This window comes from Dermacentor albipictus, chromosome 9, assembly GCF_038994185.2.
Source record: "Dermacentor albipictus isolate Rhodes 1998 colony chromosome 9, USDA_Dalb.pri_finalv2, whole genome shotgun sequence".
Classification (NCBI taxonomy): domain Eukaryota; kingdom Metazoa; phylum Arthropoda; class Arachnida; order Ixodida; family Ixodidae; genus Dermacentor; species Dermacentor albipictus.
The window spans coordinates 123,606,091-123,625,268 of record NC_091829.1 but is presented as its reverse complement, the minus strand read 5'-3'; the positions used below and the strand labels follow the sequence as shown (position 1 = coordinate 123,625,268).

The window sequence follows — 19,178 nt, the reverse complement described above, 5'->3', positions numbered from 1 at the left end:
CAGTAAATTTACATTATTATTACTTACAGTGTGCACTAATAACAAGGACGAAGAAGAGTATTATTCCAAGAGACCAACTTTAGTTTGAGGTTGCTTCTTTTCTGAGGTCTCCAAAAATCGCAGTGCATTGCTTTTGTTTTATGTCGTTGAACAGGGCACTTCTCTCATTGGCTTGGATGGTATTAAGGCACTGAAGCTGTGCATTGAGGGGTCCTGACTACGGCACGGTACAGACTGCCGAAATAGCTCTGGCATGTCCGGTCGAGCTGCCCACGCAGCTGTCACCAGCAGTTCAGCAGCAGTTTAGCTCACCCTTCATAAATGAGCTGGGCCTTGCAAAAGGTTCAGTTCACAGAATTAAGACACGTGAGAGTATTCAGCCAGTAGCATTAAAACTTCCTTCAATGTTACAACCACGCGTTTCTTCTGAGCTGCAGCACTTGGAAAGCTTAGACATCAGTGAACGTATCAATGCATCGGAATGGGTGTCCCCTGTTGTCATAATTCAGAAGAAAGATGGAAGTATTAAGCTTTGTGTGGATCTACGTGAACCTAACAAGGCGATTGTTTCAGACAACTTTCCACTGCTGCACACAGATGAGCTTCTTCATGCTTTGGTGGGGGCGATGCACTTTTCGAAACTTGGCTTGGCATCTGCTTATCACTAAGTTCTCCTGGATCCTGACAGTAGGGACATAATTGGATTAGCATCAGCAGCTGCAGCTTTCCAGGGTATGATGTCTCTAATACTTGGCAATTGTGCTGGTGTCCTCTTCTACATTGACAACATCATTCTTTTTGGTAAATCATCTGAGGAGCACCTAAAGAATGTGGAGACAATATTACAGCGTATCAAAGACCCAGGTTTCAAGTTGAACAGTAAATGCGTGTTTGGGGTTCCGGAGCTTGAATTCTTGGGCCACAAGGTGGCACGAGAAGTGGCATACTTTGCTGTATTTTGCTACTATCAGGGAAAGTAGATGTAGAAGTGGAAACCCCAGTTCCCAACAATGCTGGTGTCGTCTTTTTCTGTTTGTCTTCACTGTGTCCGTGTCAGTGCGCTGCTTCACCAGCAAAGTTAGCCGAGATGGTACAGCCAATGAAGGCTCTCCTTAGGAAAGACCAAGTGTTCACCTGGCCTCCTGAGGTGCATAATTGTTTCTGTCCGGTAAAGTCCTTATTATCCTCAAATCTTGTCTTGCACATGTTTGATTCTGTGCTTCCAATTATCATTTCCACGGATGCATCTGAATGTGGACTCGGAGCAGTCCTCCAGCAGCACGCCGGTCATATGCTATGTACTGTCGCTTTCGCATCACGCACACTATCCCAGCCGAAACAAAGTATGTGGTAGGCAAAAGGGGAGCACTCGCATGCATTTGGGCATGCAAACATTGGCATGCATACCTTTGGGGAACGACCTTCATTCTCCGAACAGATCATCAGGCACTCGTTTCACTTCTGTCCTTGTGGGGCTCAGGCTGACGCCCACATTGCACGATGGTGCATTTAGGTAATTTTACTGTGGGGTACCAGAAGGGTTCATCAAACAAAGTAGCCGATGCTCTTTCATGGTTGCCCAACCATAATGCAGATACCGAGTTGATTTTTAGGAAGAAATTGTTTGCATGGTCCAACCAACTTGCTTGAAGAAATAGCAGTTTGAACAAGCGGTTCTCGCTGATGCCACTCTTTGAAAGGTGAAGGCATACGAAAACGTGTCTTGGCTCTCACATAAGAGCTTGCCTGAAGGTCTTCAACCATATTCAGAGTTCGAGGGGAGTTGTTAGCGGTGGGTGAATTTTTGTGTGTGGAGAGGCTTGTAGTAACTTTATCCCTAGAGGCTCAGCTTGTTGGAACAGTGCATGAAACACACCAGGCCATTAGGCGCACGAGCTCCAGGCTTAGGGAGAAGTCTTGGTGGCTTTGCATGGTCCGTCACGTGGAGGAAGCAGTCCACAAGTATAGCATTTGTCAGGAAGCAGACAAATTGGCAAAGATGTTACCCACCCCTCTGCAACCTGCTGAGCTACCAGAGAGATTGTGGCAGGAACTTGCAATGGATATTGTTGGTCCCCTGGAGAGGGCGCCTCCAGATTGCAGGTTTGTCCTGACGCTCGTGGACTACTTCTCAAAGCGGCAAGAGGTGCAGTTCTGCAGGGAAGTTTCTACAAGAACCGTGAACGAGTTCCTGCTTGATATATTTGCAAGGGAAGGATGTCCAGAGGAGATAGTCTACGATAATGAACCCCAGTTCACCTCAAAAGAATTTGTTGATTTTCTACAAGAATGAGACGATCGATCTGTCACATTCATCTGCTTATTACCCACAGGCACATGGACAGATCGAACGGTTTAACCGTACGTTCAAGACATACTTCCAGATAGCACATCTGGAACAGCGTTCTCTGTGAACTGTTATACGGGACTATCTTGCCTGCCTACCTGTGCACACCACACTCCACAACAGGAGTAGCCCCAGAGGTACTGCTTCATGGCAGGCTGCCAAAAGCAAAACTCGACATCCTCGACTTATCGTCTGAGTCATTCACAAAGGCACCCAACCAGGAACTGGCCAGGTTACGGAAGCATGTCAACTGCAGCCAACACTACAGCAAAGCCTACACCGACAGGAGGCGAGCTGCAAAGCCGACAATGGTGGCAACAGGAGATATGGTGCAGGTGAAGAAACCATCGGTTTCATTCAAGGGTGACATTTCCTTCTCAAAGCCTAGGGAAGTCATCGGGCAACGTGGTCCAGCATCCTTCGTCCTCAATGATGGCAGAACATGGAACGCAGCAAAGCTATGTAAGGTGCCTGCAAGCTGCATGGGTCACAAGTGCCTTCAGCAAGATGCCACATGGCATGACCCACCAAATCATGACGATCTTTTTGATGCGCCACTCCTCGCTGCAAGCTGGCAGCCAACACCTGCCGAGGCAAGTACTCCTGCAGCGCAACCTGTGCATAGGGCAGGATACAATCCAACTTTGCCAACGAGATCAGCCACAGAACGGTTTCCTGCATCAGAAACTGTGCCATGCTCTCCCATGGGCAACACAGAAAGGGAACCACTTGTGTCGTGCCCCCCTTGCCATTGTATTCAGCTGCACTGAGGCCGACGGCCAAATATAGGCATGAGCTGTGAATGTGTACAGATATTTTTTTTTTCTGCATACTCTGGTGTTGTATTTCTTGAGTGTATATGTATTTCGGTGTGTATTTTTTATGTTCTTTTTATTGTCTTGCATAAACGAAGCACAATTTACCTACTAATGTACAAACACATTCACAAAAAAAATGGGAGGAGGTGAAAAATTTGCATCCTGTACATATTTTACATGGTTTCGGTTTCATTGTTTAGGTGGGCAATGTTGTGTCCCTGTTTTTGTATATATTTGTGGAACGTCTATTAATGTTGGTCAGTATGGAATGTGCAGCTGGTGTGCTGGTCACGTCACTCTTCCACTGGAGCATCCAATGCCCGGAGCCACTCAGTATGAAGAGTGAGTGCTATGCACAATTTCTTGTGGAATGTGCTTATCGGACCGGGAGGCCTCTTACATTCTCGAAGCAGAGTGGCATTTGCTTTTGCCAATAACAAACAGCCACAAGTAGTATGCTTCATTGCATGTCAATTTACTCTTTTTACTATCAGTGTGCTTCACCGCATTACACGGCTGTGTTGCGACAAAGCTAACTAGCCTAATTATGGTTGCATTATAAAACGCAAACAAGGCCCTTGCTCCACGAGCCATCTATATTTTGAGACACGCACCTCGGTCATTTTCTGTCCACGGCATTCCTTCAGTTTCAATGCCTCGTTTGACAGTATATGCCAAAACAGTGCTGTTTCACCGCCATGAATATTTCTAATGACACGAGAAGTCATTGTGGCTCCTTAGGAGAAGCGCATTTACAGGGGCGCAGCATTCGATACATCAAATGCAGTGGTGAGCAGGAGTTCGATATACAATTCGTACTGTGCTACACTTTGGCATGGGATCTTTAAGGGAAGTTACAACTGTTCGATTTAGACAATAATTTGATGTGTCCAGGTTTGATATATCTGGGATTGATTGCCAAATATACAGGGAACAGTTCCAAGTATTGTACAGGGTACGTGTGCCTTGTATGTGTATTGCATGTATACATACGTACATAGATGATACAGTGAAAGCTCGTTAATTCGAACTTCAATAATTCGAATTTATGGATAATTCGAACTGTACGATTTGGTCCGGCCAAGCTCCACAGAAGTCTATGTATGAAAAAGTTCGTTAATTCGAACGCGAGAAGGTTCCCTCATGGATAATTCGAACTACGCTCGCCTGGCACACGGCCAGAGAAACGCGCCTACTGCCTACACACAAGGCTGTAATGCCTCCGAAACGGAGAGAACGGCGAGAGAAGGCGAAATCGGAAAAAAATCTAACCGACGCGGGGTCAGCCAAAAGGAAGCGGCGGCTGCTGCCTCTCCGTTCTACGTAACCTCCGAGACTTCTAACCCGTTGCGAATCTCGGAGGCTTTGCAAATCTTGTACAGCTGCTAATGTTGTGTGGAGATGGCACGGCAAGCGCCAAAACACAGCGAATCAAGTACGTCGCAGCTGCGCTTGCAATCAAGAACCAACGAATCAGGGCCTTCACCACCTTCACATGTTCAGCGTCTTCGCCTCGGCAGTCTTCAGCTGTGCACCTCTATTTTCAGCTTAGGAGGTATCGGCCGTCGCGATTCATTGTGATGGTGTTAAGCCTCGGCTAGCGTTCGTTTCGGTGGACATCGGTGGTGTGGCACAGTCGGACCCAGAGCTTCGACTTGATCACTTTCTGACACGCCAAATTTCTGACATGCCCTACTGCTTCCAAATTGCAGTGTACTGTTGCTCTGCTTCACTTTCGTTAGTTCGAACTTTCGTTAATTCGAACTGAAGCGGCTTCCCCTTGCAGTTCGAATTAACGAGCTTTTACTGTACTTGTATGTATTAGTATTCAACACAGGGTACAATACATGTGACAGCATACACCCCATTACCTTTGTTTCGAAGTGCCAGTATCACTAGTGCCAGCTACCCTGTTCCAGTACAGCATCCATAACTACAACAAACTTGATTTTGGCCAGTAAAGCTACCCATGGCATGCAATAGCAGCACACACTACCTAATGGCAGAGAAGCAGTTGGCAGTGCTAGTACGCATACCGGCCATGCAGTATGCCATACCACTTCAGCGACATGGATTCAACCCGACACTGCCAAGTGTGGTACCCACCCTCTGGTAGCAAGTTGGCAGCACTGTGTCCAGTTCCTTAGGTGTCCGTTGCATCAGCACATAGATGGAGTCCCGTATAAGAGGCAGCACACTGTGGAAGTTGCATTTGATAAAGATCTTGTAGATTTCACATTAAAAAGACACAAAATGAAGTCAATGTGGGCCACAAACTAGCATTCCAGAAACCTCACTGAACTTGTTTCGTGCCAAGGAAAGACTTACCGTATTACTCGCATAACGATTGCACTTATTTGTCAAAAAAATTGACGCAAATTCAGGAGTGTGATCATTACGTGAGGTAAATTTTCCGTGAAAATAAACCAATTTTTTTTTTCCATCCTGCATTTGCTGCAGGATGAAAAGTCAACAAACAGGTGGCTGCCGCTGTAACAGTGTGGGACACCAAAACAAAAATGGTGGCCAGCGGATTTTTTTTCTTCTCATGAGTACAGCGTCGATCACACTTGTCTAGAGTGGCCTGAAGGCTGCTCCGCACTGCGCCTGCGACGCCTAGCGACAAGCACCGGGTTCGAGATGTGTTGGCCGTTAGTGCCACGCGCGTGGAAGCTGCGGCATTCGCGGGCGGCCAAGATACAGGCCTGCGTGATTTGCGGGTCGCGAGCACCGGCTTTTTATCACTGGACGAGCACTGCCAGCTGAGCCGCGAACGTGACACGGCTAGAATGCTGCGGCCTGTATCTTGGCCGCCCGCGAATGCCGCAGCGTCCACGCGCATGGCGCTATCGGCCAACGCATCTCGAACCCGGTGCTTGTCGCCAGGCGTCGCAGGCGCAGTGCGGAGCAGCCTTCGGGCCACTCTAGACAAGTGTGATCGACGCTGTACATTATGTGCATTGAAACACTTTCTTCCGTATCAGTAACGAATAATATCGTTAATATTGGCAAGTCTGCGGCAATAACGTAGCCATGTCCACTTTGAGGAGATAGAAACAGAGATGGGCGTGCTTAGCTGCAAGTGACATAGAAACACATGGCGGGCATGCTGCGAAAACTGCGGCATTTGTCTTCACTACTACCCTAATACGGCCAGTTTCCGCTAAGCTTGGGCAAATAGCTGTGTTACAAGCGTCGTGTATGAATAGGGTACACTTCTAACGTATCAGTGTAAACGTGGCTACTATCGTTGCTGCTCGCAATTTGTTGCGCGTCCACGAGTGCAGACGAGAGGAACCAAAAGGCGTCTTTTTTGTTGTTGTTGTTGACCACAACCATTATAAAGCCTACAAATAATAAAGCCAAGGCAAGCTTGCTTGTAGCTTTTTTTTTTCCATGGGAGTGCGGAAAGTGATCAAAGGAATGAAATAGGGCATCTGCTTAAGAATGTTGGTCCATGCAGACCGCTTGGTATGTCTTGAAGAGTCGTTCACGTAGCATTTGATAGATCGTAAGAGCGATCATCATTAGCTAGAGTTGGCACAAGACATATCGCTACGGCAAGTTCGAGCTGCAATGATTACACTGGAAAGAAAAGAAATCGAATTTTGACGACAAAATTCAGGGGTGCGATCATTACGTGAGTGTGATCATTATGCAAATACGGTAGTAAAAAAAATGGTGTCCGAAAGGGCCACATATTTTTCGTGCAATTCAAATCACCCGCCCCCAAGAGGAGAAACACTTACGTTGGATACACCATCACCGACTTTTACTGCCGTTGGCGAGTAAAACAGCACCCGAAAGATGGCACTACACTTTTTTGTGTACAGTGTAGACCACTTATAACTTAAGCTGCGGGAGTTGTGAAAATCCGCGCAATAAGCAGTACCACATTATAATGAAAGCATGCTTTTTTCAGTTTCTGCCTGCGCCAAACGGACCACCCACCTTTCAAACACAATTTATTACATATTTCACTCACACACATGCAACACAATCGCAACGCAGCACAGAAACCAAGTTCTGCTGACAAGTGTGGCATCAGCGGAAGAACGCTGTTATTTTTGTCTGGAGATTTTTTTTAACAGCACTTCGAACAATTTTGTCCTCTACAAGGCTTAAGCACTGAAGCGCTTTCTCACTCAAACTGTTCTTCATGCAGTACATCTTCACTTTGCTGAGGTATTTCAAAGCGTCTTTGCATGGGACATCTGGGTCTGGTGTCGGGTCGACATCGTCGTCCAACTTGTCTTCGGTTGCAAGCTCCGCACTGCTGCGCACCGCTGCGACGATCGCATCATCCGAGCTCGCTTCTACGCAGACAGGAAGCTCTGACTCACCGGCATCGACATATTCTTGGGAGGTGTCTGTGGTGGAAACAAACTTGCTTTCAACGAGGCCAGACCACACGTCGTCAGTGTTAACTGTCTCATCGGCAACAATGTCGCTCGGCTCATCGGCGTCAAGAGCCTCTGCATTGTGCATGAAGCTTGTTTTGTTGAAGCACTTGCTTATTGTCGTGCCTTTTACCTGCCACTACGAAGCAGAAACCATATCAATCGTGCCCCTTAAATTCACTTTAAGAGGCTGTTGCTGCAGCATGCTCAGCAAAACTCTTTCGCAGATGCGTTTTTTGTAAAGCGCCTTTACGGTTGCGATGACATCCTGGTCGAGCGGCTGACATTTTGCAGTCTTATTGGCAGGCAGAAACTTTAATTTGACTGCAGTCAACTTTGGCTTGATGTTGTGGGCTGTGCAATTCTAGGGAATGAGCATGGCCTGTCGCTTCTCTGCCACCATGTCTTCATAAAACTAGCAAAGCCAGCTTGTGAACATGTCCTGCGTCATCCACGCCTTTTTGTTGGATTTGTATGTCACTGGCAGGCACTCGCTTTTTAAAGCAATGAGGCCTCGCTGATTTTCCTATGACAAACAGGCGGCACTTGTCGCTTCCATCCATGTTAGTGCAGAACAACCCAGTTATGCGCTCTTTTGAGGCCTTGCGGCCAGCGAAGGCTTGGCTTCTCAGCGCAAGAGTGCGGTTGGGCAGAAGGTTATAAGATATGCCAGCTTCTTCGGCATTGTATACGTCTCTGTCCGTATCCATGGACAGCATGGTTTCCAAATTTATGCGAAGCCAGTCTTCGATGGACTCGTCGTTGACATCACTGCTTTCACCGCACACCACATTGCAGCTGATGCCATGGCGATTCTTGAATCGCTGGATCCATCCATTAAGTGGGTTGAAGTCGTCGTGGCCTAAAAGAGCACCAAGGGACTTGGCTTTTTGTTGGAGCATGGGGCCACTCACTGGTATGTTTTGAGCCCTAACTTCACGGAACCATCTGAAGAGTGCTGCGTCCACGTCTTCGTACTTCGATGTACGTATTCTCTTCTGTGACAGGGGAGATGAACCTTGTTGCAGTTGCTGCCGTGATTTGTCCTTGTTCCTGTATATGGTTGACAAGGTTGCGTCGGAAACGCCGTATTTGGCCGCCACCGACACCTTCTTCAGCCCACTTTCTAAGTCCCTTATTATGCATTCCTTCGTCTCCAGCGATAAGGCATGCCTCTTTCTCACACAGCTTGAAGATGCCGCCGACACCATGGTGACAAAAGCCAGACAACACATGTGCACAGAGGACAACTATGACACGACGAGATCACAACGTGCACAAATCAAATGCAACAAAGAGACTGAAAAAAAAAAGGAGTGCGCTATCGCTTCTATCCCGCACTTTGCAGCGTGCACCCTGATTGGACGCTGCTATAGTGATGAAAAGACTCGCCCTCCTTCCTCTAGAGTATCCTGCCCTTCTCGTTTTCGTTTCGCCGTTGGTCTCCACACGTACGCCCATGCTCCCCCTTCTTCGCGTTTGTGCACCTGGCAGCCGTGCGGCCTTGCGGGCTGTGCTCAATGCCTCCGAGAAAAGGCTGTGCTCCGTGTGCCAATTTCATGGTCGCACGCTTAAAGGAACCACACTATAACCGGTATTCTGCTTCGCGCGCCTATGCAATAAACAGTCCGCCTATACGTTGAGTTCTATGCGAGATATATCGGTGGTAAAAAAAACCATGCTATAACCGGTCCCGTACTAAAAGCAATTACGTTATGAGTGGTTTGCACTGTAACACACAAGCGCGTGGCCATGTAAAACCGAGCCAAGACAGAACATTTGTTTCGCCACTGCAGCTGCTTTTGGTCAAGTGTCATGGACAGTTTGGGCATCCCGTGACATTGCATGCACGTGGAATTCTCTGATACTTGCAGTTTGTGCGAGTTTCACGAGCCAGCAAAACCAGCGCAGCACTATGCAATAATTAACCTATTAACCTACTGAAATGTGAAAACAAACACTTCGACCGGCTGTGTAGTGGTCGAAGGTAACGTGAATGACTTCCTTTTTCTGAACATACAGTAGAACTAGACAAGTACCATTTTCTTCTATCTTATAATGCAATGCAATGATCTTTTTGTTACGAGAGGTTGAGTACTAGTGACAGAATTACAATGAGGAGTACCTATGTCATTGGGATAGTACTTGAATGACCCGGGTGAGTTGCAAATTGTGTCCTGCATATTTACGTCAATCTCTAGATTACTAAAACTTTGTCTGGGATAATATTGATGCCTTAGATGTTCTCGAGCATTAATCTATCATTTTAGCTTTCCTTAATACTTGCCTTTAGTGTCCCTTTTAAAGATCCTAAACTGTACACTGCTTGTACCATTAGAGATTCCCACAAAAATCTCTAGAGGGAACTCCGGCATTAGTGTCTATGGGGGCTGGAAGCATGGCAGCTCAGCCAGCATGGCCATATATTTGCATAAACATCGCTCTTCTGGCCTCAAACAGCTTTGCAACTTGATTGCAAAACAATAATTTTTAACGAAATATTGTGTCCTAATTGAAACAATTCACAATAATTGTGCATGGGTGCAGAATTTTGCTGCCTTCATACCTTTGGAAAAATAGCGTTTCTTAAATATTTTGAAAGATGAAGTATAATAACTAATGCCACAGGAACATCTAAAGCCACGTGCACAATGTTTAGACAAATCCACGAACTATTGTAGCTGACTGACTGCAGCACTACAGTGCTCTCTAGTCATCTTTGTACGAAACTCTATGCAAACAAAATGGATGATTGGTAGAGTTTAGCATTTCATAGCAAACCTGAGGCTATGAGACTCATTCTCGTGAAGTGCTCTGGATAGATTTCGGCCACCTGGTGCTCCGTAATATGTGCCCAATGTTTGGCACAGGAGTGTTTTGGCATTACGGCCCCATCAAAATGTGGCACCTGCGCTGGGGTAACAAACCCACAACCTTACCCACGAGCCACCGCAATGGAACAGTTGTCCAAACTCCAACTGACACTTCCGGTTCAACAAATGCGGCATGGCAGCCAGGTCCCACCTGACGCCGATGAGGGTGGCGATGAACATGGAACAGATGGGGTCAGCCACGAGCCAACCAAACTGGTTCATCAGGATAGCCGACACAATGACACCTACGCTCCCCAGTGTGTCAGCCAGGATGTGGAGGAACACGCCTGCACGCAGCACAATCACGAGCGCATTCTGGCATGCTTCAATAAAACTTTGGTTTGGGCTACTGGGTTATTTTCGAAAGTGTAGGCCAAGCAGTGCACAATATGTAAATTAAATAAACACAGATTCAGGAGATAAAACAGGACAGGCGCAGGCTTACAACTACTGCACATCAATGATGCAGAGCATCGTTCAAATCATTCGAGATATAGGTTGCAAGTGCAAGACTGGCTTGGCATTTCTGGTAGTAGATTTATATATCTCTACTACCAGAAATGCCGAGCCAGTCCTTCACTGGGTGTGTGTGTGTGTGTGCATGTGTGTGTGTATATATATATATATATATATATATATATATATATATATATATGCACACAGTGAAGCAGACATGCATATGAAGTGATGTATTAACGTTTAGGCCGGAGTCTGGCATTCATTGGAATACAATAAAAAAAGTATGGCATAAGTGCAGTTCATATACATGTGCATATCAGCCAGAAGAAGATATGTTTACATGAAAAACAAGGAAAATGGGTAAACAAAATTTGTGTCAACTGTTCAAGAGAACAGCTCGTACATGTATAGACAGATGGCGTTTGCAAACGCGTCATTTGAAGATACAAAGCAATGATACGCACAAAAATGAAGTCCAAAATGCAATGGTCAGGTGACAGTAGAAAACATTACCAAGAAAAAACAAACAAATGAAGAAATCAAAATAAAACAACACTGGAGACATGCTAGCAAAAAGAAAAAAAATAGTGACATGCTAGTAAATAGAAGAGAAATGAGGGAAGATGTGACAGGCTATGAAGACAGGCAACTCAATTTTTTTACACTTCCATTCAAACCAGATGCGACAGTATGAAACTTATAGATAAAAAAGCATTCACGGGCTTCTCTATCATAATTTGACCGAAATCCAGATTCCAGCAATGTGATCTTCAGCTTATCAAATGAGTTCTTAGTAGCACATCAATATTTTCTCTTTTTATTAATACGTCACTATTTTTATTTTTATTCCTTCATTTTTTTTTGTTTTTGCTTGGTAACATAGCACCTGTTTGGTACCATTTTCTGCTGTCACTTGACAGTTTCTTTCCGAACTTCATTTTTTGTGTGTATCATTGCTTTGCATCTTCAAATGATGTGTTTGCAAATGCCATCTGTTTATACATGTATCAGCTGTTCTTTAGAATGATTGGCACGCATTCTGTTTGCTTATTTTCATTTTTCATGCAAACATAACTTCATCCTGTTGATATGCACATGTATATAAACTTCACTTATGCCACACATTGTATTCTGGTGAAGGCTGGACTCCAGCCGAAATGTTAATAAATCGCTTCATACGCACGGACCCAGTACACTTCTTTCATATATGTATATACTGTGGAACCCGATTATACGACTTTCTCGGGACCGCAAAAAAGCATTGTAAAATGTGAGTGTCGTCAAATCCGAACATAAATTATGCCTATAAAAGTACCACTTATTTCACGCGACGAATTTACGAGAAACTTCAACGTAAACTACTAACACACTCTGCAGGGCTTAGAAACCCAAATTACCAAAAAAGTAAATGCGATAAGAATTAATGCTGCAGTACAAGTACCAATCATGTTTTATTGAAACGAACCTTTACGGCACTCCACTGTTCACTGCTGCAATTCCCGCCAGCTGGTGCGAACTTTAAAAAGAGTCAATGAGTTTCATTTGGACTTTGATCCGTGAACCAAGAGCTTTCGTTCGACTTGGGCAACGTCCAAAAGGAGGTCCTCTGTGGTGTCGTGTGAACAGATGAAGTTCCGAATGCCATCTATGTGTCGTAGCACCTTGGCGAACGTGGTAGGCACAGGCACGGCATCTGTGGCGTCGTCATTGTCCTCGTCCGATGTCGCAGCGGTGTCAGCACTTGGCAAAGCCTCCTCAATGGCATCTTCCAGCGACACCTCGCCTCAGATTGCAACATTGTCGTCGGCCTCCACGTACTTGGTGAAGATCGTGGTGAGGTTTAAACCCTCGAAATCATCGTCAGTGAAGCCTGCATCGGTCTCAAGTGGCATTGAGGTTGTTGCGTCCCCAGCAGAGGAGGCAGTCTCTCGTTTAAAGCCACAGTGCTTGAATGAGTAAGTGATTGTGCTTCGCGACACTACGTTCCACGAACTGGCAATAAAATGAATGGTGTCAAGCACGGTGATCTTTTTTTCCGACTCGCTGCACTCCGTAGCCACCAGCCGACGCTGCACGAACCGCTTTTGGTACCCTTGCTTGACGCACTTAATGACGCTGAACGATGGTTGCTAGCATTAAGACAAAGAACACATGCGATAAACGTAGGCCTCTCCACGCTACCCTGTCGGCGATCTGCTGCTGGGAAACTGGAAGGAGAGAAACGCTTCCCCAACGTGATGAGAGGCGATGCCGCCGAGAAGAGAGGGAGAAAGTGATTGTGGAGAAGAAAAGGCGCTATTTCAGCACAGCGAGCGTCGCGGGCGGCTGCTGGTGGGGGACAGAGAAACGAACAATGAGACGAGGCAGGGAAGAAAGCTGCGTTGGAACGAACCAGTCGAGCGGTGTCAAGCACTCCGCATGCGAAGAGACGGAGCAAGGAAGGAGACCCACAGCACTTTTCTTTCGTCTGCCGTTCCATGCCGCACTTCGCGAGGGTCGTCGTATAACGCGGGTCAGGCGTAAAATTGCGTCGGATAACCGAGGTATTTAATGCATTGCTTCTATGGGGTCTTCGCCGGGACTGCACTAATCCGTCATAAAACCCAAGTCGTTGCAATACCGGGGGACGTATAACAGGGGTTCCACTGTATATATTTTATTTTTTTCTGGTGTCATCGAAGTAGCCTCTCGTGTACGGGCAGATTCAGTGTTATTTTTAAGCGAGTCTTCGCTGCTGCATGAGAAAGAAAAGTGTCACCTGAAATAGATGATTACGTTGATGAGCAAAGCAGCCTGCACATTACATTGGTGTATGTACTTGGTGATCTTTTCCCAGTGACCACGTTTCACTGGCTGACAAACGTTAAAAGCTATCGCTTGGTGCAAGACACACCTGCATGTATGTATCAGAACACTCTCGATTGTTATAGCCGATTGTATCTGTCGCCTATCTTGTCGCTGAGCCTTGTGCAATCGGATTGTGTGCACGACACGAATAGTGGTGTACATTTTAGAACATACGCAAGCACCAGCGATTATGCTGGAAGGTTCATTGAGCCATGTATAAATAGCCGACACGTCTGATCTGCAGATCATTTTTTCCAGATTGACAAGTGTGGTTGCCATTATATTTGTGCTGAGTGTTACCTGTTCTGTCAGTCATAGGTTTGCCTAATAAACAGTTAGTTTCATGACTTGCGTTGTGCCATTTAAGCTCTTCACCGTCACAACAATGTGGCAATATATTTCTCATTTTAAACAAGACCTGCAAATTAACACGGTGTTTTATTTAAAAACAGTATGTAGCATAAAGTTTAGTGGAAAAGGAAGTAATTCACTGCACCCACATTAGCATGATCAATTGTCACAGGCCAATGCAAGACAGCACTTTATCCAAGGCAAACAGAGCAAAAATAGAAGTTTCCATTGCAAAAGGCATGGGGATGATTATACCACTCTGAAGCACAGAGTTAAACTTAGAGTCAACGCTGCACTGAATACCATTTTACTTACTTTTTAAGTACTGTTATCGAGGCTACACACATTGACAAAGTGAGTTCACCAAATGCAATAACTGCTGGTGAGTGCGTCCTACAGCAAGTGCCACGAAACAGTTCTGTGTGATAATTTGTTATCAACTAACGGAGAAGTGCACTCACTCAATGTGAAACTAAATTTATGCATGCCACAGAGGCAATACATTTGCCACTGCTTTGTATTAGTGCAGATACGGTACCACCATACAATATGTTCAAGAAGTGTACCTTGCATAATTTGGCTCCTCGCAGCTGGCACTGCTTTGTCGCTGTCACAGTCAGCCTCGAGACCTGCAGGAAGGACTGAATTAGCGACACGCACTGAAACGTACGAAACTTAAAGGAGAGAGACATCAGAAGCAAATAGTATTGTCACATGGTGCGGGAACGAGGCAACACCAAAGCAATTAACATGAATAGAGTAAAACAAAAAGAAGCAGATTGGATGAACTTCAGCCCATAATGAAAGAAGACTAACTCAGCAGCCCCAATCGTGACAAGCACAGTAGCAAACAGTGAAATGTAACTGAAGTGGCTCTCGCTAGGCAGCTACTATGGTTATCCCCAATTCTAACACGCCCCCAAACTTAACGCGTACCCAATTTCCGTAGGCTTAAATGTGACAAGCCCCCAATTTATAAAAGAAAAAGATACCGTACCCTCAACGTTCATTATCAGGAAAATCACGACGTACGGAATTTACCTTCACCGATGGGAGCTTAAAATAAATTCTTAATGTGCTTTCATAATGAAAGCGGCGGGTAGTCGCTAATCGCACTTCATTGTCCACAGATACCATGCGCAATCACTATAAGAGATCGCTCAAGATTTTATTACTTTTGCGAGATTTTCCCTGACTGAGCACGGGACTTGCCAAAGTAAGCTGCCGACAGCGTCCCCGGCACTGCGCGCACACAGCAAGTTTGGCACAGCATCAGACATTGGCCACATACGCCAATGCATCCAGTGTCAAGTTGATGATGTATGAATTATATTGGCGCAAGGGCCAGGTATGACAAAGAGTGCCAAGCAAAAGATAATAAATGAAGTGTTCATGGTAGAACATGACAAATGTCAGGGTTGTGAATCATGATGTGAATGGTACATGCAACTTGGCTGTAGAGAGGCCTAAAAATTTGTCCCTGTAAAGTGCTTAAAATGTATAGGTATTGAAATAATTTTCTATTTATTTATTTTTTGTTTATTTGAACATACCTTACAGGGCCTGATGTGCACTATATAAGGGGAGCACAGTGGAAGCTGTATAAACAAGAGGATGTAAAATTCCAATAAAAAATACACGGAAAAATGGTAGGCTAGCAACGCATGCTACAACTGAGCAGTAGGAACACTATAGAAAATACATGTGGGGGGGGGGGGGGTTTCGCTGATTAAATAAGACGATCAGCAAAACGTGAACAAGGTGAATGGAGGAGCCAACGTTTCGACAAGTGGACTTGTCTTCTTCAAGGCGACATACGCTTTCTCACCACAGTATATATAGGTGGGGTTCTTCTAAAGGGGAGAGGGTGTGAGGCGGGAGGATGCGGAAATGAGAGAAAATGTCTTAACGTGTCGAATTGAGAGTAAAGGAACTCTGTGCACAAGGTCAAAGCCAGGGCACCCCCCCCCCCCCCCCCACCTCGGTCAGTCAAAGCACGCCTGTTAGCCGGCGTGTCAAGGGCGTCGACACGCCGGCTGGAAAAAAAAAAGGAATGGAAAGGAAAGGGAAAAAAAAGGGCGGGGGGGATACACCAAGAAATCAAACTAAGTGTTGTTGCCTATAACTTGAAGTTTAGCATAGCGAATAGATTCTAAAGCTCCCTCTGCAATGTTTATGCCTATTGGTTGCAATGTCGAACTTATGGATAAGGTTGATCCTCTGTATTTTCTTTCTCGTTCAGAACGGAAATTTGACTGTAAGATGTAGAGTTTAAGTTCATCAGAGTTATGACCTGGTTGGTTGAAATGCTTGGCGACGGCTTTAAAAGCTTTTTAGCTGTGTCCGCGCAATGTCCGTTTAATCTGACATTAATTGAATCTCCTGTTTCACCGACATATTGTTTCTTACAGAAGGAACATTCAAGCATATAAATCACATCTGAACTTGTACAAGTGAAGCTAGATTTGACTTCATGTGTATAACTATTTGCGGTGCTTTTAATTTTAATATCACTTTGAAGGTGCCTGCAGGTTTTGCACCTAGGGCGACAACATGCTTTTATTACGGGGGAATGCTGTTGGCTGACTTTTGCGTGCACTAACATCTCTTTAAAGTTCCTGTTTCGGCGATAGGTAACCCTAGATACATCCGGGAATGCTTTAAGCAGATGCTCATTACTTGATAATATTGGGTGATATTTTCTTAGGATGTTGTTTATGTTTGGGAGTGCATTAGAATATTTTGTTATAAAGGCCGGCAGTCTGTCAGATTCTAATGTGGGCTGATTCTTCGCCCATTCCGATTGTCTCTCCAATCTTGAAGCGGCATCATAAGCTCTATCGAGAGCAACTTGGGGATAGTTCCTTTCTGCTAGCATTGATTTAAGGTCATTTAGGTGGTGGATATAATCGTGGTCTTCGCTGCAGATTCTTCTTATACGTTTTGCTTGTACGACAAAAATTCCTTGCTTGCAATGTCACGGGTGATGACAGTTGTAGTCTAAATATTGCTGGCTATCTGTAGGGTTCCGGCAAAGCGTCGTTCTGTTTTCCATTTTCTATGCAGACTGTCGTGTCCAGGAAGTTGATCTGACTAGGATAGTGGTAAGCAGTAAATTTAATACTCGGGTGAAAATGATTGAAATGGCTAATTAAGTCGGTTAAGGCGCTTGTGCCGCGTTCCCATATTATAAATATGTCATCAATGTAATGAAGATAGGTGTGGGGTTTTAAAGGGTAGGATTTTAGCAGGTCTGCTCCAAGCTGTCCCATGAAAATATTCGCATACGTGGGAGCGAATGGCGTACCCATGCTAGTGCCGAAAATTTGCAGGCAGTGTATAGAATTGAATTCGAAATAGTTGACCGTGAGAACTAACCTAAGGGGCGATAAGTAAACTTCAGGAGCGTGTGCTTGGGGATTGATTACAAGAAATCTAGAAACGGCTTCAATTCTTTCACTCATGGTAATGTTGGGGCAAAGGGCAGAAACATCCAAAGTGACTAGAATAGCGCGGTCAGAAAGGATTTGGTTGCTGTTGATGCCGTCAATAATTCGAAGGAAGTGCGGCGTGTCTTGAACGAAAGATGGGAGGGTGGTGGGTATGTTTTGACAGGTGGTGATTTAAGAATTTAGATAGTGACTCAGTAGGTGTGTTGTTATTAGACACAATAGGCCGACTTGGGATTTCTGCTGTAAATATTTCTTCGACCGGAACTTTATGTGTTTTAGGAAGAACATAAAAGTGGCCTGCTGTTTTGTTCTTGGGCATCATGAAGCGATATTCAGATTGCGTGATTAGTTCCCTGGACAGGAGCTCCGCTATTGTGCTTATCACAATATTGCTGTAATCTGAAGTTGGGTTAGAGTCGAGTTGGGTTGCTCGGGTGTTTAGAGGCCTCATTCTTGTACTTTTCTATAAACCAGATTACGATATTGCCACCTTTGTCTGCTGGTTTTATTACGATATCATTCCTTTTCGCAAGTTCTTTAAGGATTTGGTGTTGAGCAGAGGTCAAATTTTTGCGTTTCCGGCAATGCCGTGTTGACTCTAGAATTTCCTTTGATATCAGTTTTAAGTATAAATCGAGGTCTGGGCACAGCTCGGTTTCCGGTGTCCATGTGCTAGGTGGTCTAAGAGAGTCTCTATCTTCTTTTTCTACATCTGGTCTACCGAAAAAGAACTCCTTGATGCGCATGCGTCGTGAAAACTCTGTTATATCTTTGTGGAGTTCGTATTCGTTCACTGCGTTGTTCGTCGGCCAGAACGTTAGACCACGTTTCAGGAGATCAACTTCTTCGGGGCTTAGACTCTGGGATATGTCTACTACATTTCTGCAGTGCTCTGGATTCTCGCCTGTAGGACTGTCGGTGGAGCTACGTGCTGCAGGGGTTACATTAGTTTCTTTGGGTGGATCTGCAGCTCTAATATCTTTGTGCTGGTATTTATCTAGTAATTTTTCCTCCTTAGTTTGGACGAATTGTTTAAGTTCTCTTCTTTCCGGTTCAGTTAACTTTATGCTGTCGAGTTGATCAGAGATTATCATAAGTTGTTCCTTGCAGTGTTCTTTGAGAATGTCAATAAGGGAGAGTGATGCATTTTCTAGGACAGCATTCCACTTTAATAATAGCCTGGAGGGTAAAGAACCGACACAGGTGTCGCTTTTAGGTCGGAGTGCTGGGCGGGGAGAATGCTGACGTCAGCACCTGTGTCGACTAAGAATTGTTGTCCCGTAAGTCTGTCCGTCACGTAGAAAAGGCGACTTGTGCGTTGGATTGGATCACTCGTCGCCGTTAAAGGTCGGCCGGCCTGTTTCCCTGCCAAGCGCAGGGACGCCGACAGTGACGAGCATCGTTTCCAAAATGGCAGTGGTAGTAGCAAATGCCAGGTGTTATAGTTGAGGTTTCATTGCGGGTGCCCGTGCGTCTTGATCTGCTGGAACTAGGGCTGCTTGGGCGACGAGATGTGCGGCGATGTTCTGCTCCATAGATGACGCGTTCCAGGCGCTCACACAAGGAGTCGAGCGGAGATTGCACTGCGGAAGAGCAGGGCAGAGTTTGCAGAGCGGTTGTATTGTTACTCG

The 19,178-nt window shown here is 45.4% G+C and overlaps 1 protein-coding gene across 2 annotated transcripts in view; it reads right to left on the bottom strand.

Annotated features, from left to right (window-relative positions):
* ZnT86D (zinc transporter 86D) overlaps positions 1-19,178 on the bottom strand; it is a 103,944-nt gene that overhangs the window by 16,202 nt on the left and 68,564 nt on the right. Inside the window, exons 7-9 of one of the 2 annotated variants that reach the window (XM_065452536.2) lie at positions 14,662-14,724; positions 10,590-10,725; positions 5,272-5,362 (exon numbers count right to left, since the gene is read on the bottom strand). In XM_065452536.2, coding sequence (XP_065308608.2) covers positions 5,272-5,362; positions 10,590-10,725; positions 14,662-14,724 — 290 coding nt within the window. Of the gene's footprint in view, positions 1-5,271; positions 5,363-8,486; positions 8,619-10,504; positions 10,726-14,661; positions 14,725-19,178 lie in introns of those variants that run through there. The other variant, XM_070525335.1, reaches the window with a different exon arrangement.